This window comes from Somniosus microcephalus, chromosome 21 (assembly GCF_052327205.1).
Source record: "Somniosus microcephalus isolate GS21.2 chromosome 21, FLI_Smic_1.0, whole genome shotgun sequence".
In the NCBI taxonomy this organism is placed as follows: Eukaryota; Metazoa; Chordata; class Chondrichthyes; order Squaliformes; family Somniosidae; genus Somniosus; species Somniosus microcephalus.
This window is the reverse complement of record NC_141007.1, coordinates 56,654,898-56,681,135: the sequence shown is the minus strand read 5'-3', so window position 1 is coordinate 56,681,135 and position 26,238 is coordinate 56,654,898. Positions and strand designations below refer to the sequence as shown.

At 41.9% G+C, this 26,238-nt stretch overlaps 2 protein-coding genes across 13 annotated transcripts in view; one reads left to right on the top strand and one right to left on the bottom strand.

Moving 5' to 3' along the window:
* The window catches only part of LOC147102833 (archaemetzincin-2), a 133,510-nt gene that overhangs the window by 58,476 nt on the left and 48,796 nt on the right, over positions 1-26,238 (bottom strand). The window lies entirely within an intron of this gene.
* The window catches only part of LOC147102834 (monocarboxylate transporter 7-like), a 39,041-nt gene that overhangs the window by 4,948 nt on the left and 7,855 nt on the right, over positions 1-26,238 (top strand). For 2 of the 12 annotated variants that reach the window (XM_085963689.1, XM_085963688.1), the window contains 3 exons: positions 16,472-16,615; positions 20,529-20,657; positions 24,119-24,952. In XM_085963689.1, the coding sequence (XP_085819815.1) occupies positions 16,472-16,615; positions 20,529-20,657; positions 24,119-24,952 (1,107 nt within the window). Of the gene's footprint in view, positions 1-208; positions 345-1,250; positions 10,060-16,471; positions 16,616-20,528; positions 20,658-24,118; positions 24,953-26,238 lie in introns of all 12 variants that reach the window. The other 10 variants (XM_085963692.1, XM_085963700.1, XM_085963699.1 and 7 more) reach the window with 10 other exon arrangements.

The following is a 26,238-nucleotide window of genomic DNA, read 5'->3' as shown; positions in this document are numbered from 1 at the left end:
GTAGCCTGCAGACTCCATTTGCAGTACTGACTGTTTATACAGTTGGGTTTGGCACACCCAAGAAAAGTAGTACAAGAAACTGGTAATTATAGCTGCAATCCCACACAATTGTTGTAATTTAAGTTTTAAAAGTGCAGTTCTGGCAAAAGTTCCAGAAATACTAAAGGGTTTTCTATTTTTTCCAACGTCATTATCTGTTGAAATTTAGATTGGAGTAAACGTTTGCGTCACTAACCTGAAACAATTATGGAAAGTTCTTTTTAGCTATTGTTGAGGAAAAGGAAGAAACGTGCACTGAATAGAACCAAAAATGAATGCAGTAAGGATAAATATTTAATGATTGGGTAAGTGTCAGATTGATTTTAATCAGATTATTAACTCAATCTATATAATGTATTCAATTCAAAGTAATTTTTTTTGCATGGAGGGGAAAAATGGATTAATCCTGTTGTTCAAATTAGCCAACATAATTAACATGGCAGTCATTTTATAAAAGTGCAACTAATCCAAATTATCCAATAATTCAAATTAATTGACTTCAAATTAAGAGTAGAGTGTACCTCAATTTGAATAGTTTAGGTTCTGGCATTTATTCTGCCTTAGTTCTGAAAGTGGTTTTGAGTACTTAAACAACCTGGACTTATCCCTGATTTCTTGTGCTTTTATAGATCAAGTTTAAATTACATTTTTACTCAATATTCATTGGCATTACAGCCTGTAAACCTACTATGCCATTTAAAAAAATTGTGTAAGCATTTAAATATAGCGCAGATAAAATAAATTCTGATGTGGTGGCAGAGGCAGATATATTGCATACTTCAAGACTCATGGATATATTTTCCTATTGAAGAAGTTCAAGTATGGATACTAACATGCTGTTTTTGGAAGAGTGTATTAAGCATTTGTACATGAACTTCCAGTCAAAAAAATTACCCCACCATACTCTTGTTTATGTATTGCACCCCCCAATTTTCTAATTAACTGTATTTATATCGTTTAATTTTTGAAATTTTTCATTGTTTCCACATTTATTTCTCATTCTATTTGTTTTGAAACTTCCCAGCAACATTAATTCTAACTATCTTGTTAAAATATTTGGAGTTACATTCACCCCATTTTCTATATCTATTTACTTTTCCATTTTTCTTTTCTAATCCACTGATTTCATTTTTTATTCCATTTTTCGAATTGTATCCACTCTAATATCTCTCTCTCTCTCCCCCTTTTCTTTTTCTCATAATTATATGGAGACGTTGAACACTTTAAAGGTCAACTGAAATCCAAAGCTCAATCCAAGTGCAGCTACACAGCCAAATCAAGATCAGGCGCTACAACAACGACGTGCTTTTAATAGAACAAACTTTCCACGGTCTTTCAGAGGCATAATCAGCCAAATGGACACCAAAGGTTTTGAGGAGGGCATTAAGAGGACAGGGTTTAGGGTAGAAATTCTAGGGCTTACACAGCTGAGGACATGGCCACCAATGGCATGGCAAAGAGGGGGGGCGGGGGTAGGATGCTCAGACCAGCCTGGAGAGCATTAGGATAGTCGAGTCTGGCAGTGACAAAGGCATGGATGAGAGTTTCGGTAGCCGATATGCTGAGGCAGGGATGGTGGTGGATGATGTTAGAGGTAGAAGTAGGCAGTCTTTTGTGACGGAGAGGATATGGGGTTGGAAGCTCAGCTAGGGGTTGATCAGGACGCAAAGATTGCGAACAGCCTGGTTCAGCCAGAGTGTGGCTAGGCAAGGAGAATGGAATCCGTGGCGAGGTTATGGAGATTGTGGCAAGGGCCCAAGATGCTGGCTTTGGTCTTCCCACTGTTTAACTGGAGGAAATTGGTGCTCAGCTAAGACTGGATGTCTGACAAGCAGGCTGACAACACTGACGCAATAGAGCTGGGTCATCAGTATACATTTAGAAGTTGACCCATGTCTGCGAAAGATGTCACCAAGGGGCAGCTGTAGATGAGGAACAGGAAGAGGCCCAAGGACAGATCCTTGGCAGACCAAGATCCTTGGAGGTAACAGTGTGAGGATGGAAGAGAAGCCATTGCTGGAGATGTGCTGGCTATGATCACATGGGTAAGAGTGGAACCAAGCAAAGACATCCCGTTGAGCTGGATAACAGACAAAAGGCATTGGAGGAGGATGGTAGAGCCGACCATGTCAAAGGCTACAGAGGGGTTCAGGAGTACAAAGAGGATATTGTACCATGGTCACAGTTACGTTGGATGTCATCTGTGACTCTGGTAAGGCTGTTTCAGTGTTGTGGCAGGGATGGAAACCTGATTGGAGAGATTCAATTATGGAGTTGCAGGAAAGATGGGCACAGATTTTGGAAGTATCAACTTTCAAGAGGAGTTGGGGATAGGGTGGTTGTTTGCAAAGGCAAAGGGGTTGAGGGTATTTCTTTTGGGGGGGGGGGGGGGGGCAACCATTTTGAAAGTGTGGGACAATGCCGGAGGAGAGGCAACCATTTACAATGTCAGCTAGCATGAGGGCCAAGAAGGGAAGTTGGATGGAAGCAGAAGGGTCACATGGACAACAAGTGCAGCGAGGACATGAGGGAAGAGAGAGAAACATGCAGGTTCAGGAGTAGGATCGGGAATCCTGGGGAAACTTTGGCTTGGTGGAGTTGGGGGGAAGCAGCAAGGGCAGCTGAAAGTTAAATGTCTCCTTCAAAATCCTGGAAAACTACTGCCCAGATGGCATTGAAACACAGGTTCTTAAAAGCCCTGAGGAAAGATGTGCTTAACCTTGCCTATGTATTCTTCTGTCTCTGTCAATTCTTGTTGTTCCATCGAAGTAGAAAGTGACAAATATTGTACCTTTCCACAGGAAGCGATCAGAGTCTGACTCTTATAACTACAGCCCAGTGATAACTATGCTTGAAGATCAGAGCAACTTTAGTAAATGAGAAGCTGCTGCATTTTAACTGCAACAATGGCCCAGAAATTGGTGTCGGGGGCTTCCCGCGGGTGCAAGCCCCCGTCCTACACTTACATAGTGCGCCGACGGTTGAAGCCTGGCCCTGCGTGGATTTCCTGTCAGTGGCCCGGTTCAGCTCCCGGCGCGCTGTGCTTGCGTGATCCAGCAGCGTAGTTAGTTCGATGAGCCGGCTGGGATCACGTGAGCACTGGGCAACCAATCGGAAGTTGCAAAAGTTCATTCATGAGTTTGATAGTAAGAACTGTCAAACTCATGAAAACTCTGGATGCCCAAAACAGTACTTAAACTTCAAATAAAAGTTAAAAAAACATCCCACTAATTAAATGAACTATTAATAACTGTAAAAAACGAATTTAAACAATTCAAATATTTGAAAAAAATAATTTTTTTAAAAATCTGGTCTAAAAATACACTTACCTTACTGTAAATTATTTAAAAATAATAAACTTGTGGGAAAAAAATTCTAACTTTAATTAATAGACCACTTACCTTTTAAAACTAAGTACTTACGTCTGCTTTTTTCTCGTGTAAAAACTGGAGGCCTTATCGCACGGGCAACCCGGTTTAAAAAAAAAAAAAAGGAATTTCAGCGCGCACTGAAAATCTGCCTAGCCGTAACTCTTCTGTAATAGTATTATGCTCACTTCAATTACAAAATTCTAATTTTTCATCTTCATAATATTCTTGGTTAGACCACACTTGGAGTACTGTGTACAGTTCTGGTCACCATATTATGAAAAGGATATGGAGTCACTGGAGAGGGTGCAATAAAGATTTACTGGGATGATACCAGAACTGCGAGGTTATACCTATCAGGAAAGGATGAACAGCCTGGATCTCTTCTCTTAAAAAGGGGAAGCTGATGGGTGATCGAATAGAGGTCTTTAAAATTATGGAAGGTTTTGATCAATTAGACAGTGTTTGCACTTGTGGGGACGAGCAACACTAGAGGCCATCAATACAAGATGGTAACCAAGAAATCAAATAGGGAATTCAGAAGAAACTTATTTACCCAGAGAGTGGCGAGAATGTGGAATTCACTACCACAGTGAAGCGAATAGTATCGATGAATTTAAGGGGCAGCTAGATAAGCATAAGAGGGAGAAAGGAATTGAGGGTCATGCTGATAGTTCAATGAGGGAGGATGCTCGAGTGGAGCATAAATGCCACCATGGACTGGTTGAGCCGAATGCCCTGCTTTTGTGCTGTATATTCTATGCAATAATGCCAGGAACTTGCAGCTGTATCTCCAACATTTTGCATCACCTAAAATAAAAAACACCCGCACTGAAGCTTTTAAGTGTCACCTGTTCTGCTTGCAGTATACTCACAGACAGTATTATTTCCTGGAACACTGCAATTTGTATACAAAAAGTTTAGACCAAGTTGACTTTTGTCTGTATACCAGAGTTGTAGCATACACTGGATTATTGGAAGATTTTGGTCTGTCCCACAAATCCCAGCAGATATTGTCTAGCCTTTTTCCACAACCACCAGGTTCACTGAGATCTGTTACTGTTAATGGTGATTTTGTAGATCCATAAAAATCTTTGAATTTATTGTCCACATATAAGTTTAAATTGGAAGACAAATCTCTGATGAGAAATTTAAATGGAGTATTGGTGATGACTAGGCATCATGCAGTGGGTACGTGTTCAATTTCTTGTGATGTGTTGCTAATCTCAGTTGGATTGCTTTGGGGAATTAAAAAACAGAATCCATACATTTCCTCACTAGGGTGGAGGAAAACAAAAAGCATGTCCTTCTCCTGCAGACTGGCTCCATACTTGAGATGCTTTAGAGCAATGTGCTCATTTGTCAGCTAGCCATTGTTGCATAACCTTAGTGAGTTATGGCACGGGAGACAAGAGGGATTTTTTTCTTACAAAATTACAAAAAAAGTATTCAAAATGCAGCTGGAAAATGTCATTACTAGCCAAGGTCAGTTACTCTTCTAACTTTATCAAGCAGAAAAATAAAACAATTCACCAGCATGTAAGTAACAGTGGTGAGTTTCTCTGTCTCCAAACCATTTTTCTTTCTTTTCTTCCCCTGCATTTTATCCCTTGTGGCCTGTTGCAGTTTCTCTTTACTCTGCCATCTCCTTATCTGTAAAAGCATATTTAGTTCCTTTTTTTTTATAAAAGAGATTAGTCAAAAGTACAAGTAGAAAGTTAAAGTCCTACTGGCCAAGTGGAGAATTTTTTAAAAAAGCATAAGTTATTACATGCCGTTTTGTCTTATGATCTCCTTAAGCTTGGTACAAGAGAGAAATAAAATGTGATCTACAATAATGCATAACCCAATATCTTCCTATTCAGTTGTGATTTTTTTTTCCCACAGCACTAAAGTAGGAAATAGAACAATCATAGTAACTAGACACGGGGGGGGGGGGGGGGGGAGCAGTGTAATAGAGAACTGAGCAGACTTTAAGAATACACATGCAGTTTTATCATTTCATGTTACCAACAGATCTGATTCACCTGCTTGGCTTCTGTACTTAAACACTTGTACATTCTTCAACTTTTTCAAAACTGTACTATTTGTTGACTCTCATCACTTCATCCATAAACTTGCAATGAGTTTCATGTACTAATACCAAACAGATATGATGCTGAAAACTCTAATAATACATAATTTATCTCCACAAACAAGTGGGTCAGTTCTGCTTAACCCTCGCCCTAGTGTAGCTCAATGTATTATGCAGTGTGTTGCCAAAGATTAATTGAAGAAAAACTTAGTTGCTTAGTTCTCAGTCAAAACCAGATAAGATGTGCTAGATTTTGATCAACATTGTTGATTCCAGTTGAAAACATTGTGGGGAAATGCAGCTTGAATTTTATCTGGCACCGGAAAATACTATAAAAGATGTTACATGGTTAGGGATGGTTGCTATCTCGGTAGTTGGCTGTAGTGGCTAACTTAGCTAAATGTGTCATCATTGAATGGTGTAGTATGAAAAGTGCCTATGAATTCGTTTTAGTCCAATGATATTAAAAATATTAAACATTACATTGCCAAGATTATTTACAAACATAAGATTTTGTGTTTTTCTTTTAAATCTCTTTCCTGCAGCAAAACAGGTTTCAGCTAGTGCCTGCTAAACATTCTCTTACTCCACTTCGGCTCAAGGATTTAGGTCACGAAAGAATCTGCTGAATCCAGTTGAAGTGAAACGTTAACAAACGTCAACACTGCCAGACAAAGAAGAGTGAACAGCACTTCTGTGTACCAGTACAGTACCTAATGAACTGCATGCAAACTAGAAAAAATCAACAACAGTACAAAAAACATTGCAGTAATTCTGGCTGAGCTGAATTCATAAAATGGAAGTCAGGGTTGAGTTTATTGTAAGTTCTAATCCTTAATTTTCTTAAATCAGTGGAGAGTGCAGCAAGCAAGACCCATTCAAGTGTTGCATGAAAAATGATGCCATTTTCTATTTTGCTGTCATTGAGGGGGTACAATTTACAAATGTTTGGAACAATTTGGTTAAATAGAAAACTTTCACAATCGGCGCACCTCTTTAAAAAGTTGTTACAAAGCATTGTGTGTGTGAGAGAGGGAGGGAGGGAGGGACAGGGTGAAAAAACACACATTTTGGTTTTCAAGAATGGATGCTGTTGACCAGAGTGGATGGATATTTGCAAATATAATCAGTATTTGCATCCCTGGTATGGTAAGGTCAGGAGCAGGAAGTAGTCAAGCTCAAGACCTGTGCTATAATGCTTCTGGCCAACTTGCCAGGAGACTCGCTTCAGCAATGCTGGAAAGATCCCCCTCCTCATCCAGTTTCCTTTCCTGCCCTAATTCATCACCTCGGCAATGGTTTAGCCAACATTGGCAAACTTCAGTTGAGGTTGCTATTCAAATTGGTTTCCCTGTAAAGGAGCGCTGTAGCTACCAAGCTGCTGATCACTTCAACTAAGGGGATCCAGAGCAATCTATGTTGATCATTTAAACAGGAAAGATGTGATCACACGAGAGAGGGTACAGTGGAGATTTACGAAGATGTTGCCAGGACTGGAGAATATTAGCTTGAGGAAAGATCAGATAGGCTCGGGTCGTTTTCTTTGGAACAGAAGCAGTTGAAGGGAGACTTAATTGAGGTGTATAAAATTATGAGGGGCCTAGACAGAGTGGATAGGAAGAACCTATTTCCTTTAGCTGAGAAGTCAATAATCAAGGGGCATAGATTTAAAGTAATTGGTAGAAGGATAAGAGGGGAGTTGAGAATGTTCTTTCACTCAGTGGGTGGTGGGGGTCTGGAACTCACTGCCTGAAAGGGTGGTAGAGGCAGAAACCCTCATTACTTGGAAATGCACTTGATGTGTCGTAACCTACAAGGCTACAGACTACGAGCTGGAAAGTGGGATTAGGCTGAATAGCTCTTTAATCGGCCAGCACAGACACGATGGGCCAAATGGCCTCCTGTACTGTAAATTTCTATGATTCTATGAAAATGGGACTAAAACGCTGTAGTTTGTGCATTTCTCGAAGATCAGTGGAGACTGAAGAGAAGTTAAAAAATAATTTAATCTAGGAGTAGGGAAAGGTAAGAAGACTGCTTTTCACTTGCCTTTCTCTGCTTACTGTACAAAGCCTGGTAGTATTGCGATTGATCCACGAGATCTTCGCATTAGAAAACAATGAGTAGGAGGGGAGCCTCAATCTGGAATCTATAAAATAATAAAATCAAAATCATGAATGGAGTTCAAAGCATCAAGAACCTATTTTATGAAATTAATTTACTCCCTTTGTTGTAGTTCTTTTTACTTTGCTCTAGAAATGCTATAGGTTTTGATAAATTATTGATCTACCTGAGATTTCATTGTAGCTTTTAGGATACTTGTAATCTCTACCTGGCCAAACACTGATTTTTTTATTTTTAAGTTTCTCTCTCATTGCTTCAGTATCTGCACATTTTTATTTAAATTTATTCTCGAGTTGGGGTTTTAGGCAGTGAAATCCACAACCTTTGACACTGAAGGGGGGGGGTGGAGAAACAAACTGCTATATATTGGGCAACACGTATATGATTTTAAAATTGGAAAATTAGGTGCACTTTTGGATAAGTTGTTTTCTTGACTTAAAATGATGTATGGGTGTTAACTTTGTTCCATTGTCATTTTTTAACCTCAAAGATTAAAACCCCAGAGTGCTCCGTTCCATTCACAACTCCTCAGATAATGAAGCAGTCCATGCCCGAATGCAGCAAGACCTGGATGACATTCAGGTTTGGGCTGTTAAGTGGCAAGTAACATTCACGCCACAGAACTGCCAGGCAATGACTATCTCCAACAACGAGAGTCTAACCACCGCCCCATGACATTCAACGGCATTACCATCGTCGAATCCCCCACCACCAACATCCCGGGGGTCACCATTGATAAGAAATTTAACTGGACCACCCACATAAATACTGTGGCTACAAGAGCAGGTCAGAGGCTAGGTATTCTGCGGCGAGTGTCTCACCTCTTGACTCCCTAAAGCCTTTCCACAATCTACAAGGCACAAGTCAGGATTGTGATGGAATACTCTCCACTTGCCTGGATGAGTGCAGCTCCAACAACACTCAAGAAGCTCTACACCATCCAGGACAAAACAGCCCACTTAATTGGCACCCCATCCACCACCTTAAACATTCACCCCCTCCACCACCAGCGCAATGTGTCTGCAGTGTACCATCTACAAGATGCACTGCAGCAACTTACCAAGGCTTCTGCGGCAGCACCTCCCAAACCCCTACCACCTAGAAGGACAAGGGCAGCAGGCGCATGGGAACACCATCACTGGCAAGTTCCCCTCCAAGTTACACACCATCCTGACTTAGAAATATATCACCATTCCTTCATTGTCACTGGGTCAAAATCCTGGAACTCCCTCCCCAACAGCACTGTGGGAGTACCTTCACCACAAGGACTGCAGCGGTTCAAGAAGGCGGTTCACCACTACCTTCTCAAGGGCAATTAGGGATGGGCAGCGACGGCCTCATCCCAGGAACGAATAAAACTTTTTTTTTTTTTAAACTTGCTCCATGACTTGGGCAGAGGGTGGGGGAAGCTGCCCACCTGATTTTGTCGGAGCATAGAAATAGTAGGCCATTTAGCCCCTCGAGTCTGTTCTGCCATTCAATTAGATCATGGCTGATCTGTAGCTTAACTCAATCTACCCGCCTTCGTTCCATAGCCCTTAATACACATGTTTGTGTTTTAATCTATCCACTCCAATACAGACTGGATTAAAACAAGTGTGTACCATTTCTGTACTAGATAGCTTGGTGACAAATCAACTAATGTTTAATTTTTCTCTTTTCCCATCCCCAAAAGTTATTTTCATCCCTTTCCCCTCTTTGGGTTCCCCATACCACTCAATCAACCCAAGAAGAAAAGGTGGACAGGCGATCTGCTTCCACACCTTTAACAATGCCACTCTGTAACTGGCTGCTCGGAGTTGTGCGAGCGTGCCCGCGTGCGTGTGTTTGTGTTCCTCCTTCTCTTCCCTGTGTACCTATCTTTCTCTGGTTTCTCTCATACACTCTATGATCTCTCTCTGGTTTGCCTCAGCTTGTGAACTTGCACTGCGGGAATCATGAGCACAAACCTGCACTATACCATTGCTGGGACCACATATTAGAACTCCGAAGTGCTGCATCCCCATGACATCTACAATGAATCGCACTCTCAAAACACCACTATGGGTAATCATGGCGCTTCCATACACTTTACTCCTTCAAAACTGATATTAAGCTCAATAAAATACAGCAATGCCAACTGGTTAACCTGTAACCAGTGGGATAACTTATTTGTGTGCAACTGGCATCATAAACATTTGATTTTATTTCCTAACCCCAAGTATAGGTAAGCACACACAAAGTTAATGGCCAGGAATTGAGTCAGCAGTGAAGCGAAAGCGTTTGCTACTGGCCCCGACGTACGCTCCGCACAAGGATCTCTCAATCCCTGTGTCAAGAACTTCGGGTTTTCCGACCTTGAATTCAATTCAACAGACTGTAGTAGTGATCCCCTTGTTCGAACTGCTATGATGTCAACAGGCTGTCAAAGCAGCCAATCAAAAGGCAGAGTTCTCACAGACAGCAAACAAGGAAGTGAGTAAGCTCTTAAAATTCTAACTTTTTAAAATAGTTAAAGAGCAAAAGAAAGATTGGGGTTCTCACATGAAAAAAAGGCAAAGCTGAAATAATGATGGGCAAACTTTAAAATATTTTTTATTGAAATGGACAAATTTCAAACTGCACAAAATTAAAATTAGTTTTCCAGGTCTTTAACATTTGTTTAGCAGTCAATACACTGTTAAAAAGCAGTTATAGCTAATCCCTTTGGGTCTAACTTTTAGTGGGAAATTTAACAGCATACTTACTGTAGAAGAGCCGAAGTTTTCATCAGTTTCAATGATTTGGTTGATTACACAGATTGCCGACTCTGTGTGGGGGCGGAGCACAGCACAGCTTGTTTGAGAGCGGTCAATGACTGACCGCAACTTCGGGATTTGCCGCATGCGGAAATCCCGAAGTTGTGGTCAGTTTCAAAGGCAGAATGATGGCGAACGCTGCCAGTTCGCCGTCATCCCAACCACAAATTCCAGGCCAGTATTCCTCAAGATACAACAAACTAATTTTTACACAATGGAGACATAAGTAGGCTTGACTAATGACAATTTGGAACTGTGGTAGTAATCCAACAACAGAAATAAAAGTTTTGCTCAAAATATCCTACCACTGCTGTTCCTGTTGCTGAATCCAAGGTTATGTTTTCCAGCACTTCATGAAGCCTACATGTCTTCTACTGCAGTGTATTTGAGAAATTATTTCCTGCAAAATCTAAAATTGTGTGTGTTTGAAAGCTGGATTTCCACAGTTGCCTTATTATTCATTCCCTTCCCAGCCCCAACAGAACTTAAAGAAACTAGGCATAGAAATTGCATCACGCAGCATTAATTTTTCAGGCGCTGCGCAGGCACCTAACACCCCAAAATGGGAGGCAGGAAGCACGCCATACTGGGTAAGAACAAAGAGGCATTCTTTACCCACCCTAAAGCAGGCATTGGGCCGTTGAATAATGGGCCTAACGTCTGCTTGAGGTCCCCACCCCTACATTCGTTTGCCCTGAGGTAGCCAGCGCCTTGTAGGTTGCACTTGGAATGCAGCCTCAAGGATCGCCTGCAAAAAAGGTAAGTAACTTGCCTGAATGTGGAGCCAGGAGGAGCAGAAGTGCTCCTCCCAACTCAACGCTAAAGGATCCTCTCGATTGCTGCTGTTCACAACTCCAGGCTCCCCACCCCCCAACTGGACCCGTGGACTTTCTTATCGGAGGGCTGCTGCAGCGTTAGCAGTGGCCTGATTCCTTACCAGCCTTCTCCACTCATTGCTGGCGGGCTGCAGTGCTGATTGTGTTGTGACACAAATTAATATTGCTGAAGACACCTCTTCCCTGGACAGACAAGTTATGCCATGGTCTCCGTGCATTGTCCGGAGGGAATTGCTGCCTTTCGGATCTTGTCGTGCCATCACAAATTGACTAGGACCATGTCTTACATATAACTCTTTGCACACTGGAAAACACAGCACTGCAGACAGAGTTGAATTTTTAATTCATTGACCTTCTCACTGCACATATCTCCTTTTAAATCCACCAAATTTTACTTCATATTTGGTCTTCTAAATCACCAGTTGTACTCAGAGCACGACGCACAATTCACAATACACAAGACAATGGCCCTTGCTACTATATTCCTTATAAAAGGTACCAATATTTCCATCAGTATTGAAAGATGCACCCATTAGACTCTATCTCCCTTTTTTTTTTAGAATCCTTGACTGCAATTTCTAGTAAGTGAGCTTCAAAATTAAAAAAAATTGAACTAATGCTAAAATGATAACTCTTCTAATATTGAACTGGGAGGAGTCAAGGCTAAAAGTAGTCTTCAGGTGAAGCAGGGTTAGAGGGTGGGAAATATCCGGGCCAGGGCGCACAGATGAAATGTTAGTTATATATTCTGTCCTAATTTTTATATAATTTATTTGATACGATTATTTGTATATTTAAATAGCAAAATTTGCAGCAATCTGGGAAAACAGAGATGTGGGCATAGGAGTTTCTCTGTAGTATAGACCGAGGAGCTCAGAGACACTAAACAAAGGAGCTACAGCACCGTGACTGGTGGGGGTGTGACTTACAAAGGCATTTTTCATTATAAAAACCGACAGTAGGAATATGTTGCGTATTTGCGCCCGTATAGACATACAATCGGGCCATAAATCAAATACGCTGACTAAATCGATCCCTCTGCCCAAATGCATCTCTGCCCATAATGACCAGGCCCCAAGTTCCGGAGCATTGTACGTGAGTTTCCTGCAAATGCGCTTGCTCAGCAATCCTCTAGATTACGACTAGATTTTCAGGCGCAGCAGGAAAGAGCCATTTTTCTAAAAGTTTTATTGTAATTGAATATTTTTAAAACATTTATCTTCACTGGGAAGTGCAATGTATTTGCTGTTTCTTTAAATGCATTTTTATGGCATCAGTATAAGTCACGTTAAAAATTGTAAAACTTCACCAATTGCAGGTTGTTAAACATGCCGTGCCTAATAGTTAAATGAGTTGAAACTTTAAGTTTAATATGTGTAGAAGAAATATGTGGCGCTTTCTTTGGGCCCCAATTGTTTATGCTTATTTACACCCAATTTTACCTTTGGGTGTATTATGAGATTTGCAGGAAATTTGAGTGTAACTCGACATGGTGGAATGGGCTTATTTTTGGGTTGCAACCACGGAGGAAATTCCAGACTAGGAATTTGTAATGGGAAAAAAAATGATATGCAGTGAGTGCAAATGGAATTTTTTTTAGAACAGGTATTTACTGTTTCTGATTAACCATCATCAGAAGCTTAATGGTTCGTTATTGTACATTTGTACAGTTCATTGCACTGCAGTACTATTTGGCAATGTGCGCATTCATTACAGTGCAGGTTTTCTATATATCTACATCTTACACAAGACTAGACACATGCACTATTTAAGGTACACTTTCTATAGTACTAATTTTTTTAAATATATTTTGGGTGGGTGGGCAATTTATCAAGGTGAGCAATGCCCATGATAGAGAAAGACCACTTTCTCTTGGAGACACAGACTCAGGAATTCGGCCACACGGTACCTTTTTCAGCCACGCAGCGCCTGGTTTTTTGGGTGCTTAACGGCCTCCTTAGCTTCCAATATGGCGCGCAGGAAACTGGTGTTAGACATTTTAGTTCCACATGCAAAGCGCTTGCCCGTTTGAGGCCCCAGCTGCATAATTGGTTTGCTCTCAGGCAGCGGGCATCCACAAAGGGACCACCTGTTAGGCCGCCACCAAGGTAGGATTTTAAAATGCTTACTTGAATGTGGAGCTGGGAGGAGCAAGAGCGCCGACCACTGCTTCCTTCCCTTTCCGGTAACCCTCCTACATTACTTACCTTGGGCTGCTGCTGGCATTGGCCCAATCTTCAATCCTGCAAGCTGCCTTCAGTGCGCCATGGGCCTCACCAGTTAAGCATGGGATTGTTCCTTGGACCAACTGCGCTTAAAAATAGGCATGCCTGAATTTCTGGACCCAAGCATCAGCACTTGCAAGAAATCTTCTGCTGTTTCTCATCAATTTGCTTTAACCCTAGTCTTGGATAAGCAGCTCCAGTGCAACTGTACACATTTCCTTTTCTTACAGCCATCATCCTTGTCACCCGAGTGAGATTGCCAAATTTGCCAGTTAACAGTTTGTTCTATGACAAGACAAACTAGCAACCAAGTTGAGACTCCCCTAACTGATTTCACATTGTGCCCTTACAGCTTTACATAGTTTTTGATGAATGTCAATTAAATATAATGCATATAAATGAAGCAAAAGTAGAACAAATGTTATAGTACTGTGTACTAATAAAACTTGTTTTGCTGTACAACCACAAACAGAACTATACCATGCAAACTAGTAGCCTTTAATCTTTACAAGTAACTACAGCACTGTATTTCATTGTGTGTATTCCAACCATGTGGGGAAGCACTTGGCCACTTCCCACAATGACATGAGATCAGTAACTCAGCAGAGTGGGTGAATGGAATCTGCATTTCACCACTTCATTATGCCATGTGTTGCTATCATGCAACCTAGGTAAGGAATTAAAATTATTCTAGTGTTTCTCGGTTTCTTTTTAGTTTTAATGATTTTGTTGGAAAACTTAATGATCACTCAGATCATCAAAACAAGGCAGATCTTCATCCATCCTAAAATATTCTTTAAATATTATAGGTCAGATTAACTGGAAATGGGATAGGTTTAGTGTCTGCAACAATTTCTGCTCCACAGATGTGCCTACAAGTTAGTCCCTACTGCTGACAGTGAACACAGCTTTCTTGAAATGGGTCTTAATGGTGGCTGAGGGCCTTTTAACCAAGACTTTTATTGAATGCAGGCAATTCAGCAATTAAACTGTGTGTACTGATGGTACTCTTCCTCCAATTATTTTTATAGGCAAGTCCATTTTGTACATAGTTTTACATTTTCAGATAATACATCAAGATGCTCTGAAGTTGCAGTTGATCTTAGGATGGCGATGCAGATCAGTGTGTCAGTCAGTCTCTGTCACATGGTTGTGGCATTGTCTTTTCTGATCTAATTAGGAAAAGTAGCCATTCTTTCACTACTATGGCTGGTACCGTGACAATGGAAGCATGCTTATTTTTTTTTAAACATTTTAATGTGACTTTTCTGGTTTTTATTTTAGTGTTCTTTTTTAAACTGCCAGACATGTGACTTGTATATACAGTAACAGGGATTGGTAGATAAAATAATCCAGTTATATTGGAATACTAATCTTTCTACCCTTCATGAAATATGATCTTAGACTAAGTCTGCAACTTAATCTGTCCACATCCTTTTCCATTGCCATCTTTTGTACTGTACTGTGCCTTACACTGTAAGCAATCCAATTATTGAAGCAACTCAAGCCCTTGCAAAACAATATCAGTGTTACCACTAGGCATATTTATACCATTACACTAATTGTACTTGAAACAATGCTTTAGTGTTGTACCAACACACTTTTAGTGTAATACTTGTAATTCATCTCTAGTTGCTCTCAGCACTCCCAATCCACTAGTGAGACCTGTAACCGTCAGTACATTACCCTAGTGTTATACAGCTTAAAGTGCTCACTCCAAACACAAGTTTGGTAAGACAAAACTTGTAATCTAATTATACTGCTGGGTGTTTTTCCAGTTCAAATGAACATAATATGAATGTGCTTTATTGAAATTCTAGTGACTTCCATGGAGTGCATTTCCCCATTATAGTCTGCTCTTTTTTTTCCTGTATGGCTTCTATATTTTCTCCAACACCCATTTTCATTTTTTATTTACTTACTGCTGTTGCTTGTGAATCTTGGAACTTGTGACTGAGAACCGCTGAATTCTCATGCACTTCATTCCTGTGACTAGTTTCCTTTTTAATGGCTTGTACTTTTCATTTTTGGTTAGGTCTTTCTTATTTGCAACATAGCACTTCCAAAGTAACTGTGCAGGAAAGGTGCTTGCATCACAATACCTGCCAGTATCACACCATGCTATTGTCACAGACAACACCGAGTACAAGGAAGGTTCATACAAATAATTGGGCAGGGACATACAAAATGTAATAAACTTCAGGACATTAATACTGGTGTCCTTGCAACCTTTGTCATATTTAACCCCGAGATGAGCTTCCGACCACATATCCGCGCCATCACCAAGACCACCTATTTCCATCGCTCGACTCCGCCCCACTTCAGCTCATCTGCTGCTGAAACACTCATCTGTGCCTGGTTACTTCTAGACTTGACTATTCCAACTCACTCCTGCCTGACCTCCCACGTTCTACCTTCCATAACTTGAGGTAATCCAAAACTCTGCTGCCCGTGTCCTAACTCGCACTAAGTCCCGTTCACCCATCATCCCTATGCTCGCTGACCTACATTAGCTCCCAGTTCAGCAATGCCTCGATTTTTAAAATTCTCATCCTTGTTCTCAAATCCTTCCATGGCTTCGCCCCTCCCTATCTCTGTAATCTCCTCCAGCCCCACAACCCTCAGATATCTGAGCTCCTCTTTTCTGCACTCTTAAGCACCCCAGTTTTAATCGCTCCACCATTGGCGGCCATGCCTTTAGCTGCCAAAGCCCCAAGTCTCATTGCCTCTCTACCTCTCTTTCCTACTTTAAAACGCTTAAGACCTCTCTCTTTGACCCAGTATCTCATGTGGCTCGGTGTCAAATTTTGGTTGATAATGCTCATGTGAAGTGCATTGGGACATTTTATACGTGTTATATAAAAATATACAAGTTCTTGTTAATCAGTTTATGCACACAGATATATAATCTAAAGCCATATTTACATTCTATATAATGATGGAAAATTGGGAGTTTGAACTATTAAGTCATTATTAAGCAGAATGTACTATATATATTTGTGTTAACACTGATTTTCTTTCTTTACAGCACCACTTTCCACAATGCTAAGTAACCACTTTGGTTACCGCCCAGTAGTGATGCTGGGTGGACTGCTGGTTAGTATGGGAATGATGGCAGCGTCATTTGCACGTGCAATTGTAGAAATGTACTTGACCATTGGAGTAGTCTCAGGTAATTGCCATTCCTAACTGTTAAATCCATATAGATGTTCTGAAGGGTTAGAGTAGACAAACCTTTGGAGCACTGTATATTCTTGACTTAGTTGCAAAATGTATGCATTTTCTACCATTACAATTCCAAAAAGGATTGCAACTTTGATGCCAAATATTCTACTTCTAGAAAGATACTGAAAATGCTATCATCATTCTATACATTTAACTGATTTTTTTCATTTTACTTTTGTTTCTTTAACATTTATTTTTCTTATTATTTACATTTCCCACAAATGCATCCTTGTCTGGTAGCCAACCTACACTCAGACCGTTGCCAATTCCAGCTTGTAAGCAGCCGGTAGGAGCTGAGCGACATCAACTCTACCCAGAGAGGAATTGCTAACCTCCATGTGGCACATTTCTCCCACCCACCAAGCTCCTCATGGGGAATGCCAGATCTTGCTCCTGCTATGTGGGGGGGGGAAATAGTGTACAAGTTTGAAAGCCATCACAGCTGTGGCAGAGGACACTGCAATGCCATAGTGCTGCCCTCTAATTCTGTTTCTGTAATATTGGTCATCATTAATGCATGTAATATTAGCATTTACAGATCAGCAAATGCATGAACTGTATTTTAAAACTCGCCAAGAAACAAAGCTGCTTCTGCGGTCCTTATGAGGGTTAACAAAAGGCTACTTATTATTGTTAAACATAAAAATACAAACAAATCTAAATTATTTTCATTGCTTAAATTGTCAATGATTGTACCGGCCTTGTAGTAACCTGGAGTGTTGGGAAGATTTCCTGCTTCTGACACCCAGGTTTCCATCAGGTGAAGGTGGAGGGGTTGCACCGGCAGTCTAATTAACACCAAAACATTCTACGTCCACCACTGAGTGGATTATCATTACTTCACAGAACATAGGATGCGCAGGAAATCAATGCATGATAAGGTTGGCATGAATGTATCCATCTTTCCTACCTGGAAATTTGCTCTATTTCACTCCTTCTCTAAGCAGGCAAATCCCTCTTATCCTTCAAACTATTGCCCTGCTGTCAATACTTTCTATGAAAGTTGCTGTTTATTCTCAAATTTTCCATCATCTTGAAAATTCTGGCTTAATCTGTGATTTCTGGCATTATTTCTTACATGGCTGTCACATTAGTGATCTTACCTACATTACGAGCTTTGGTTTTGAAATCTTTGATAATTAATGTGTCATTTATCTCCTTTGCCAAGGTCTGGTACGGTGCACTTCTAAACATACTACGATCCTACAGGTTTCTACCAAAGCAATGTTCAAAACTACCTAGTTTTCATTATCTGTGCTGCAAGTCAAGAATTCCCTAGGGCTCTGTAGTCTCTCTGTTCCTTCTCCATATCATTAACTTCCACTCATCATTCAAACCTTTCAATGTCTTTGCTGATGATTCTATTCTATATTCAAAAACTTGTCAGATTAGATACACTCTATTCTTCAATGCTATGGCTGAATCAGTATATCTTGATTTTCCACGGTGCCAGTCAACAAGGCAAAGAAATTCTTGTTTCTTTTACTTCCTTAAAGGCACAGTTTCTTCATGTTTCTTGTAAGTTCAAACAACAGCTACCTTTTTTTAACTTCAGTGGTTTCACCCTTAGCCCTTGTTCCCCCTCAATGTCCCTTGCCTACCTATTCGGAGATTATTCTGAGAAAAATCAACTCTAACTACCCCCACCCTCTCCTGAGTAAGAGGGGCCAGGAAATTCAAAAGCCAAAGGGCAGTGTATTTTTTTTCCAGTTTCTGCCATTCACCCATTATACGAACAGTAATGAACTTAGACAATGTAGTCTTGTCCTGTAGTGGGAGATGAGTGGTGACAAGAGGTGCAGTGGCACCCAGCTTTTTCTTTGTGGGGTCTCTGCTGACCACTGGCAAACACATAGTCCCTGGAGGAAGCTACTCATCAGCAAAGTGATGGAAGCTGTCGTTGACAGTGCTATCAAGCAGCACATACTCACCGATGCTCAGTTTCGGTTTCTGCCAGGACCACTCGGCTCCAGACCTCATTACAGCCTTAGTCCAAACATGGACAAAAGAGCTGAACTCCAGAGGCGAGGTGAGAGTGACTGCCCTTGATATCAAGGCAGCATTTAACTGAGTGTAGCATCAAGGAGCCCTAAGTCAAAAGGAATCCTCTCCACTGGCTGGAGTCATACTTAGCACAAAGGAAGATGGTTGTGGTTGTTGGAGGCCAATCATCTCAGCCCCAGGACATCACTGCAGGAGTTCCTCAGGGAAGTGTCTTAGGCCCAACCATCTTCAGTTGCTTCATCAATGACCTTCCCTCCATCATAGGGTCAGAAATGGGGATGTTCGCTGATGATTGCAGTGTTCAGTTCCATTCGCAACTCCTCAGATAATGAAGCAGTCCGTGCCCGCATGCAGCAAGACCTGGATGACATTCAGGCTTAGGCAGATAAATGGCAAGTTAACATTCTCACCACCCAAGTGCGAGGCAATGACTATCTCAAACAAGAGAGAGAGTCTAACCACCGCCCCTTGACATTCAACGGCATTACCATTGTCGAATCCCCCACCAACATCATCCTGGGTGTCACCATTGACCAGAAACTTAACTGGAGCAGCCACATAAATACTGTGGCTACAAGCAGGTTAGAGGTTGGGTATTCTGTGGCGAGTGTCTCACATCCCAACTCCTCAAAGCCTTTCCACCATCTTCAAAGCACAAGTCAGGAGTGACTTTGTTGGATGAGTGCAGCTCCAACAACACAAGAAGCTCGGCACCATTAAGGACAAAGCAGCCTGCTTGATTGGCACCCCATCCACCACCCTAAACATTCACTCCCTCCACCACCGGCGCACCATGGTTGCAGTCTGTACCATCTACAAGATGCACTGCAGCAACTTGGCATGGCTTCTTCGACAGCACCTCCCAAATCTGCAACCTCTAACACCTAGAAGGTCAAGGGCAGCAGGCGCATGGGAACACCAGCACCTCCAAGTTCCCCTCCAAGTCACACACCATCCTGACTTAGAAATATATCATTCCTTCATCGTCACTGGGTCAAAATCCTGGAACTCCCTCCCTAACAGCACTCTGGGAGTACCTTCACCACACGGACTGCAGCTCACCACCACCTTCGAGGGCAATTAGGGATGGGCAATAAAATGCTGGCCAGCGACGCCCACATCCCATGAACGAATAAAGAATTTTTTTTTATAAATTGTGTTAGTTGAAGAGGACCCGCTCTGCCACTGAGTTTGCTAGGGTGAACATCATTTGGGGAATGCCTGGTAGATCCTGATGAAGCTACACAGCATTAGATCAACCTGACTCCCACTGCCAACTGCTGCAGCAGTTTTGCCACCTGGTTTATATTTTTCACCCGATTTCTTGCTACAGATGATGTGTAGTAGCCAAATCAATTTGGTGGAATGTCAATTCCATCAATTATGGCATCTTTGCTACCAAGGTTTACCAGTGGCTGGACCCCCAGTTAAGGAAAGGGAAATGGTTTTAGTTTATGCCAGTGCAGGCAGTGGAATCCCCTTAGTGCCAGTCAGGAGCTAGCATGTAACGACGTCTGCAGTGATAATCAATACGATTGGTCCTACTGAGGTAGGCTGTAGTCAAAATGAAAATATCCCACAACACTATTTTAATACAACAGTGTGGGGAAAGATTACTTCACTACCTAACTACTTTTTCTTGAATTTCTTAAAGGGAAAGTTTCCCACTGATATTCACACTAGGTTGGGCATGCTACCACAGCAATCCTCAGCACTGTGACTTGAATAGGGAGCAGTTCTTAGAACTACTTAATATGCATTTTGTTATTATAATGTATATTAATACCACGTTTCACAATTACATGAATAAATTAACCAAGCAAAAATTTAGTTACGAGTTTTTTCTTCCAAAACAGGAATAGGTTTCTGCCTCAGCTTCCTTCCCACAGTCACAGTCCTCTCCCAATACTTTGAAAAATATCGCTATCTTGTCGTGGCTGTGGCCTCCACAGGAGAGTGTTTCGCTATCTTCATTTTTGCACCTGGTAAGTGTCAAATCTGACATTATAGCCCAGCCACTGAATTCTAATTAAGTAACCCCATTTTTCTTGGTGTGGGTTGAGGAGGCAGATAATTGTTGGCTCATAAGTACACTGGGATCATGCTGTGAAGTATTTTCTGCACGGACGTAAATTGTTTTTGGGCCAGGTTATTACTACTGCTACTACCACCACTTTTACATTTTAACAAGTGAATGATTCATTTACCAAGCTGTGTTTCAAAGTTTTATATGATGAAAATAGTGCTTTGGGATTTAGTTGGATTAGATTTACATTCATCTGAAACTATGCATTATTTACTGATACCGGTTGCTCTCCTGCGATTTTGAACACAGGGAGTCAATACCAAGTGTATACAATAAAGATGACAAACTCTCCCCATAGAGTAACAACAAATATAACTAGGTATTAAATGAGGCTGATGAGGAAATTGCAGATGCTTTAGTCATGATCTTCCAAAACACACTTGATTCAAGAACTGTCCCCTTGGATTGGAAAATTGACAATGTCCCTCCATTATTTAAGAAGGGTGGGAGAGAAACCAGGAAATTAGAGACCAACTATCTTTTGACCTATAGAATCTGTCATTAGGGACAGAGTGACTGAGCACTTGGATAAATTTGAACTGATCAGAGAGAGCCAACATGGATTTGTAACTGGCAAGTCATGCCCAACTAACCTAGTTGAATTTCTTGCGGCGGCCACTAACGTGGTAGTTAACGTGGATGTTATTCATAAGACTTCCAGAAGGCATTCAATAAGGTTCCACACATGAAACTGTTGGCAAAAATAGAGCGCATGGAATAGGCCCAAACATCTTCAGCTCCTTCATCAATGACCTTCCCTCCAACATAAGGTCAGAAATGGGGATGTTCGCTGATGACTGCACAGTGTTCACTGCCCTTCACAACTCCTCAGATAATGAAGCAGTCCATGCCCGCATGCAACAAGACCTGGACGACATTCAGGCTTGGGCTGATAAGTGGCAGGTAACATTCGTGCCACAGAAGTGCCAGGCAATGACTATCTCCAACAAACGAGTGTCTAACCACCGCCCCTTGACATTCAACGGCATTACCATCGCCAAATCCCCCATCAACATTCTGGGGGGGGCGGTCACCATTGACCAGAAACTTAAATGGACCAGCCACATAAATACTGTGGCAACAAGAGCAAGTCAGAGGCTAGGTATCCTGCGGCGAGTAGCTCACTTCCTGACTCCCCAAAGTCTTTCCACCATCTACAAGGCACAAGTCAGGAGTGTGATGGAATACTCTCCACTTGCCTGGATGAGTGCAGCTCCAACAACACTCAAGAAGCTTGACACCATCCAGGACAAAGCAGCCCACTTGATTGGCACCCCATCTACCACCTTAAACATTCACTCCCTCCACCACTGGCGTATCGTGGTTACAGTGTGTACAATCTACAAGATGCGCTGCAGCAACTCGCCAAGGCTTCTTCGGCAGCACCTCCCAAACCCGCGACCTCGTCCACCTAGAAGGATAAGGGCAGCAGGCGCATGGGAACACCAGCACCTCCAAGTTCCTCTCCAAGTCACACACCATCCTGACTTAGAAGTATATCGCTGATCCTTCATCGTCGCTGGGTCAAAATCCTGGAACTCCCTACCTAACAGCACTGTGGGAGTACCTTCACCACACGGACTGCAGCTGTTCAAGAAGGCAGTTCACCACCACCTTCTCAAGTGAAATTAGGGATGGGCAATAAATGCTGGCCTTGCCAGAGACACCCACATCCCATTAACGAATAAATAAAAATTGGAGACAACCTATTGACATGGATAGGGAATTAGTTAGGAGGGAAGAGACAGAGAGTAGGGATAATGGGTATATATTTCATTTGGCAGGATGTGACTAATGGTGTCCCCCAGGGATCTATACTGGGGCCTCAGCTTTTCAGTATATTTATCAATGACTTAATGAAGGAATAAAGAGCCATATATCAAAGTTTACTGACAACACGAAGTTAGGTGGCAAAGTAAGTAGTGTAGATTGGAGCAGAAAGTTGCAAAGGGACATTGATAGATTAAGTGAATGGGTAAATCTGTGGCAGATGGAGTTAAGTGTGAGGTCATCCACTTTGGACCCAAGAAAGATAGATCAGAGTATTTGTTACATGGTGCGAAGCTGCAAACTTACAGAAATCACTAAAAACTAGTAGAGAGGTAAAGAATAATTAAACGGCTATTGGAATGTTTCTCTTTATCTCAAGGGGACTGGAATACAAAAGGGGTGGAGGTCAGAGATATATAAAGCTCTGGTCAGACCGCATCTGGAGTACCGTGTTCAGTTCTGGGCACGCACTTCAGAAAGGATATATTGCTGTTGGAGGGGGTGTAGTGCATATTCACCAGAATGATAACCGTACCTAAAAGGATTTAATTATGAGGACAGGTTACATAGACTAAGCTTGTATTCCCTTCAGAAGATTAAGGGGTGATCTCATTTAAGATATTTAAAGGATTTGATAGGGTAGATAGAGGGAAACTATTTCCTCTGGTGGAGGGAATCCAGAACATGGGGGCATAACCTTAAAATCAGAGCTAGGCCATTCAAGGGTAATGTCAGGAAGCATTTCTTCACAAAGTCCCTCTGCTGCTGAAACCTTCATCCATGCTTTTGTTACTTCCAGACTTGACTATTCCAATGCTCTTATCTTCCACCCTCTAAACTTCAGCTCATCTGCCCGTATCCTGACTCGCACCAAGTCCCATTTACCCATCACTCCTGTGTCGCTGACCTACATTGGTTCTTTGTCCAGCATCACTTCAAATTTAAAATTCTCATCCTTGTGTTCAAATCCCTCATGGCCTTGCTCCACCCCATCTGTAACCTCCTCCAGCCCTACTACCCTCTGAGAACTGTGTTCCTCCAATTCGGGCCTCTTGTGCAACCCCGATTTCCTTCGCCCTCCATTGGTGGCCGTGCCTTCGGCTGTCTAAGCCCTAAAGCACTGGAATTCCCTCCCTAAACCTCTTGACCTTTCCTCCTAAGATGCTCCTTAAATCCGACTTCTTTGACCAAGCTTTTGGTCATTTGTCCTAATATCTCATGTGGCTCGGTGTCAAATTCTGTCTGATAACGCTCCTCTGATGTGCCTTGGGACGTTTTACTATGTTAAAGGCGCTATTTAAATGCAAGTTGTTGTTTGTTGGAAATCTGGAACTCTCTCCCAAAGAGCTGTTGAAGCTAGGTCAATTGAAATGTTCAAAACTGAGATTGATAGATTTTTGTACGGTAAGGATACTAAGGGATATGGAACCAAGGTGCACAAATGGAGTTAAGATGCAAATCAGTCATGATCTAATGGAAGGACAGAACAGGTTTGAGGGGCTGCATAGCCTACTCTGTTCCTATAATCAGGTGCACACAGAGAATAAGAAATATAATAAAATGCTGTAATGTTTTGTTCTCTACTTTTAGCTTTCACATTACTGAAGACCCATCTTGGGTGGAAAAATTGTCTCCTAATCTTAGGTGCACTGCAGCTAAACATCATTGTGTGTGGAGCTCTACTTCGGCCACTTGTTATCAGAAGAACAGAGGAAGAACCAATGAATGTAAGAACAGAGAAAGAACCAATAGATGTGGCCATGGAAACCAAGTATATGCTGGAGAATGAGGAAACATGCACCTCTGCAGACTCTGTGGACTCAGGAGTGGAATCATTCTCTACCTCATGTAATCACTTGGAACATATTAAGAAGTGTACAACAAATGATATTCACAAAGAAAATCATCAGATACTTCCAGACAGGCAGCCAAAACCACAGCATCAACCAAAGTTGCTTGACTTTTCAGTTCTAAAAAACAAAAGCTTCATCTTTTACGCACTTTTTGGACTTTTTGCCACTTTGGGATTCGTGGCACCTCAACTGTATGTTATTCCCCTCAGCATTAGCTTGGGTGTTGATGAGTGGGCAGCATACATGCTATCTGCTATGGCAATTATGGAGGTGTTTGGTAGGCTCTCAGCAGGCTGGGTCCTGAACAAGCAGCCTATACGGAAGATTTACATTGAACTGATCTGTGTGAACCTACTGAGTCTAGTGTTGTTGTGTTTTCCATTCACAAAAGGATTCTGGAGCCTTGTTATATGCAGCATGCTGTATGGATTCATGCTTGGCACTGTTGCTGGTATCCACATTCCAATGTTGGCAGATGACGACGTGGTTGGGGCTGAGAAGATGTCATCTGCTGTTGGAATCTACATCTTTATACAGAGCTTTTCAGGACTTGCTGGGCCACCTATTGGAGGTATTTTTTTTTCCCCAATCGCCATCGAGTCAAGCCTCAAACTTACATACTAGCAGGGTAGAAACTGTAGTGAAAGTGAAATGAGGCTACACTAGAATGTACTTTGACCAAAAAAAGATACGTCATTACAGTAGGTAACATTGCTCCATTATAGTACACTTCTGGGGAAAAGTTGTAGTTAAGAACATAAGAAATAGGAGCAGGAGTAGGCCAATCGGCCCCTCGAGCCTGCTCCACCATTCATTAAGATCATGGCTGATCTGATCCTAACCTCAAATCTTCTATCACTCTCCATCCCACCCGAACCCATGTGATCTCCCAGGAGAGGCGAAAAACCAGATAAAAAACCCAATGGCCAATTTGGGAGAAAAAATCTGGGAAATTCCTCTCCGACCCATCTAGGCGATCGAAACTCTTCCAGGAGATCACTCTGTCCCTATATTTTCTACAGTACTTACTTTCTACAGTACTTACCTTCTGTAAAGGCGATCTCCACCCCAACCAGGAACAGGAATAAAACCATCTCCTGAAATCTAACAGAATTAGAACACAAGAAGTAGGAACAGAACCAGGCTACACGGCCCCTGGGCCCGCTCCACTACCCACAGGGCCATGACCATTCCGAACCTAGACTCATGTCCAATTTCCTGCCCGCTCCCCGTAACCCTTAATTCCCTTTACTTCTAGGAAACTATCTATTTCTGTTTTAAATTTATTTAATGATGTAGCTTCCACAGCTTTCTGGGGCAGCAAATTCCACAAACCTACCACCCTCTGAGTGAAGAAGTTTCTCCTCATCTCAGTTTTGAAAGAGCAGCCCCTTATTTTAAGATTATGCCCCCTAGTTCTAGTTTCACCCATCATTGGGAACATCCTCACCGCGTCCACCCAATCAAGCCCCTTCACAATCTTTTATGTTTCAATAAGATCGCCTCTCATTCTTCTGAACTCCAATGAGTAGAGTCCCAATCTACTCAACCTCTCCTCATATGACCACCCCCTCATCCCCGGGATTAACCGAGTGAACCTTCTTTGTACTGATTCGAGAGCAAGTATGTCTTTTCTTAAGTATGGACACCAAAACTGTATGCAGTATTCCAGGTGCGGTCTCACCAATACCTTGTATAACTGCAGCAATACCTCCCTGTTTTTATACTCTATCCCCCTAGCAATAAAAGCCAACATTCCATTGGCCTTCTTGATCAATTGCTGCACCTGCATACTAACTTTTTGAGTTTCGTGCACCAGGACCCCCAGATCCCTTTGTACTACAGTACTTTCCAGTT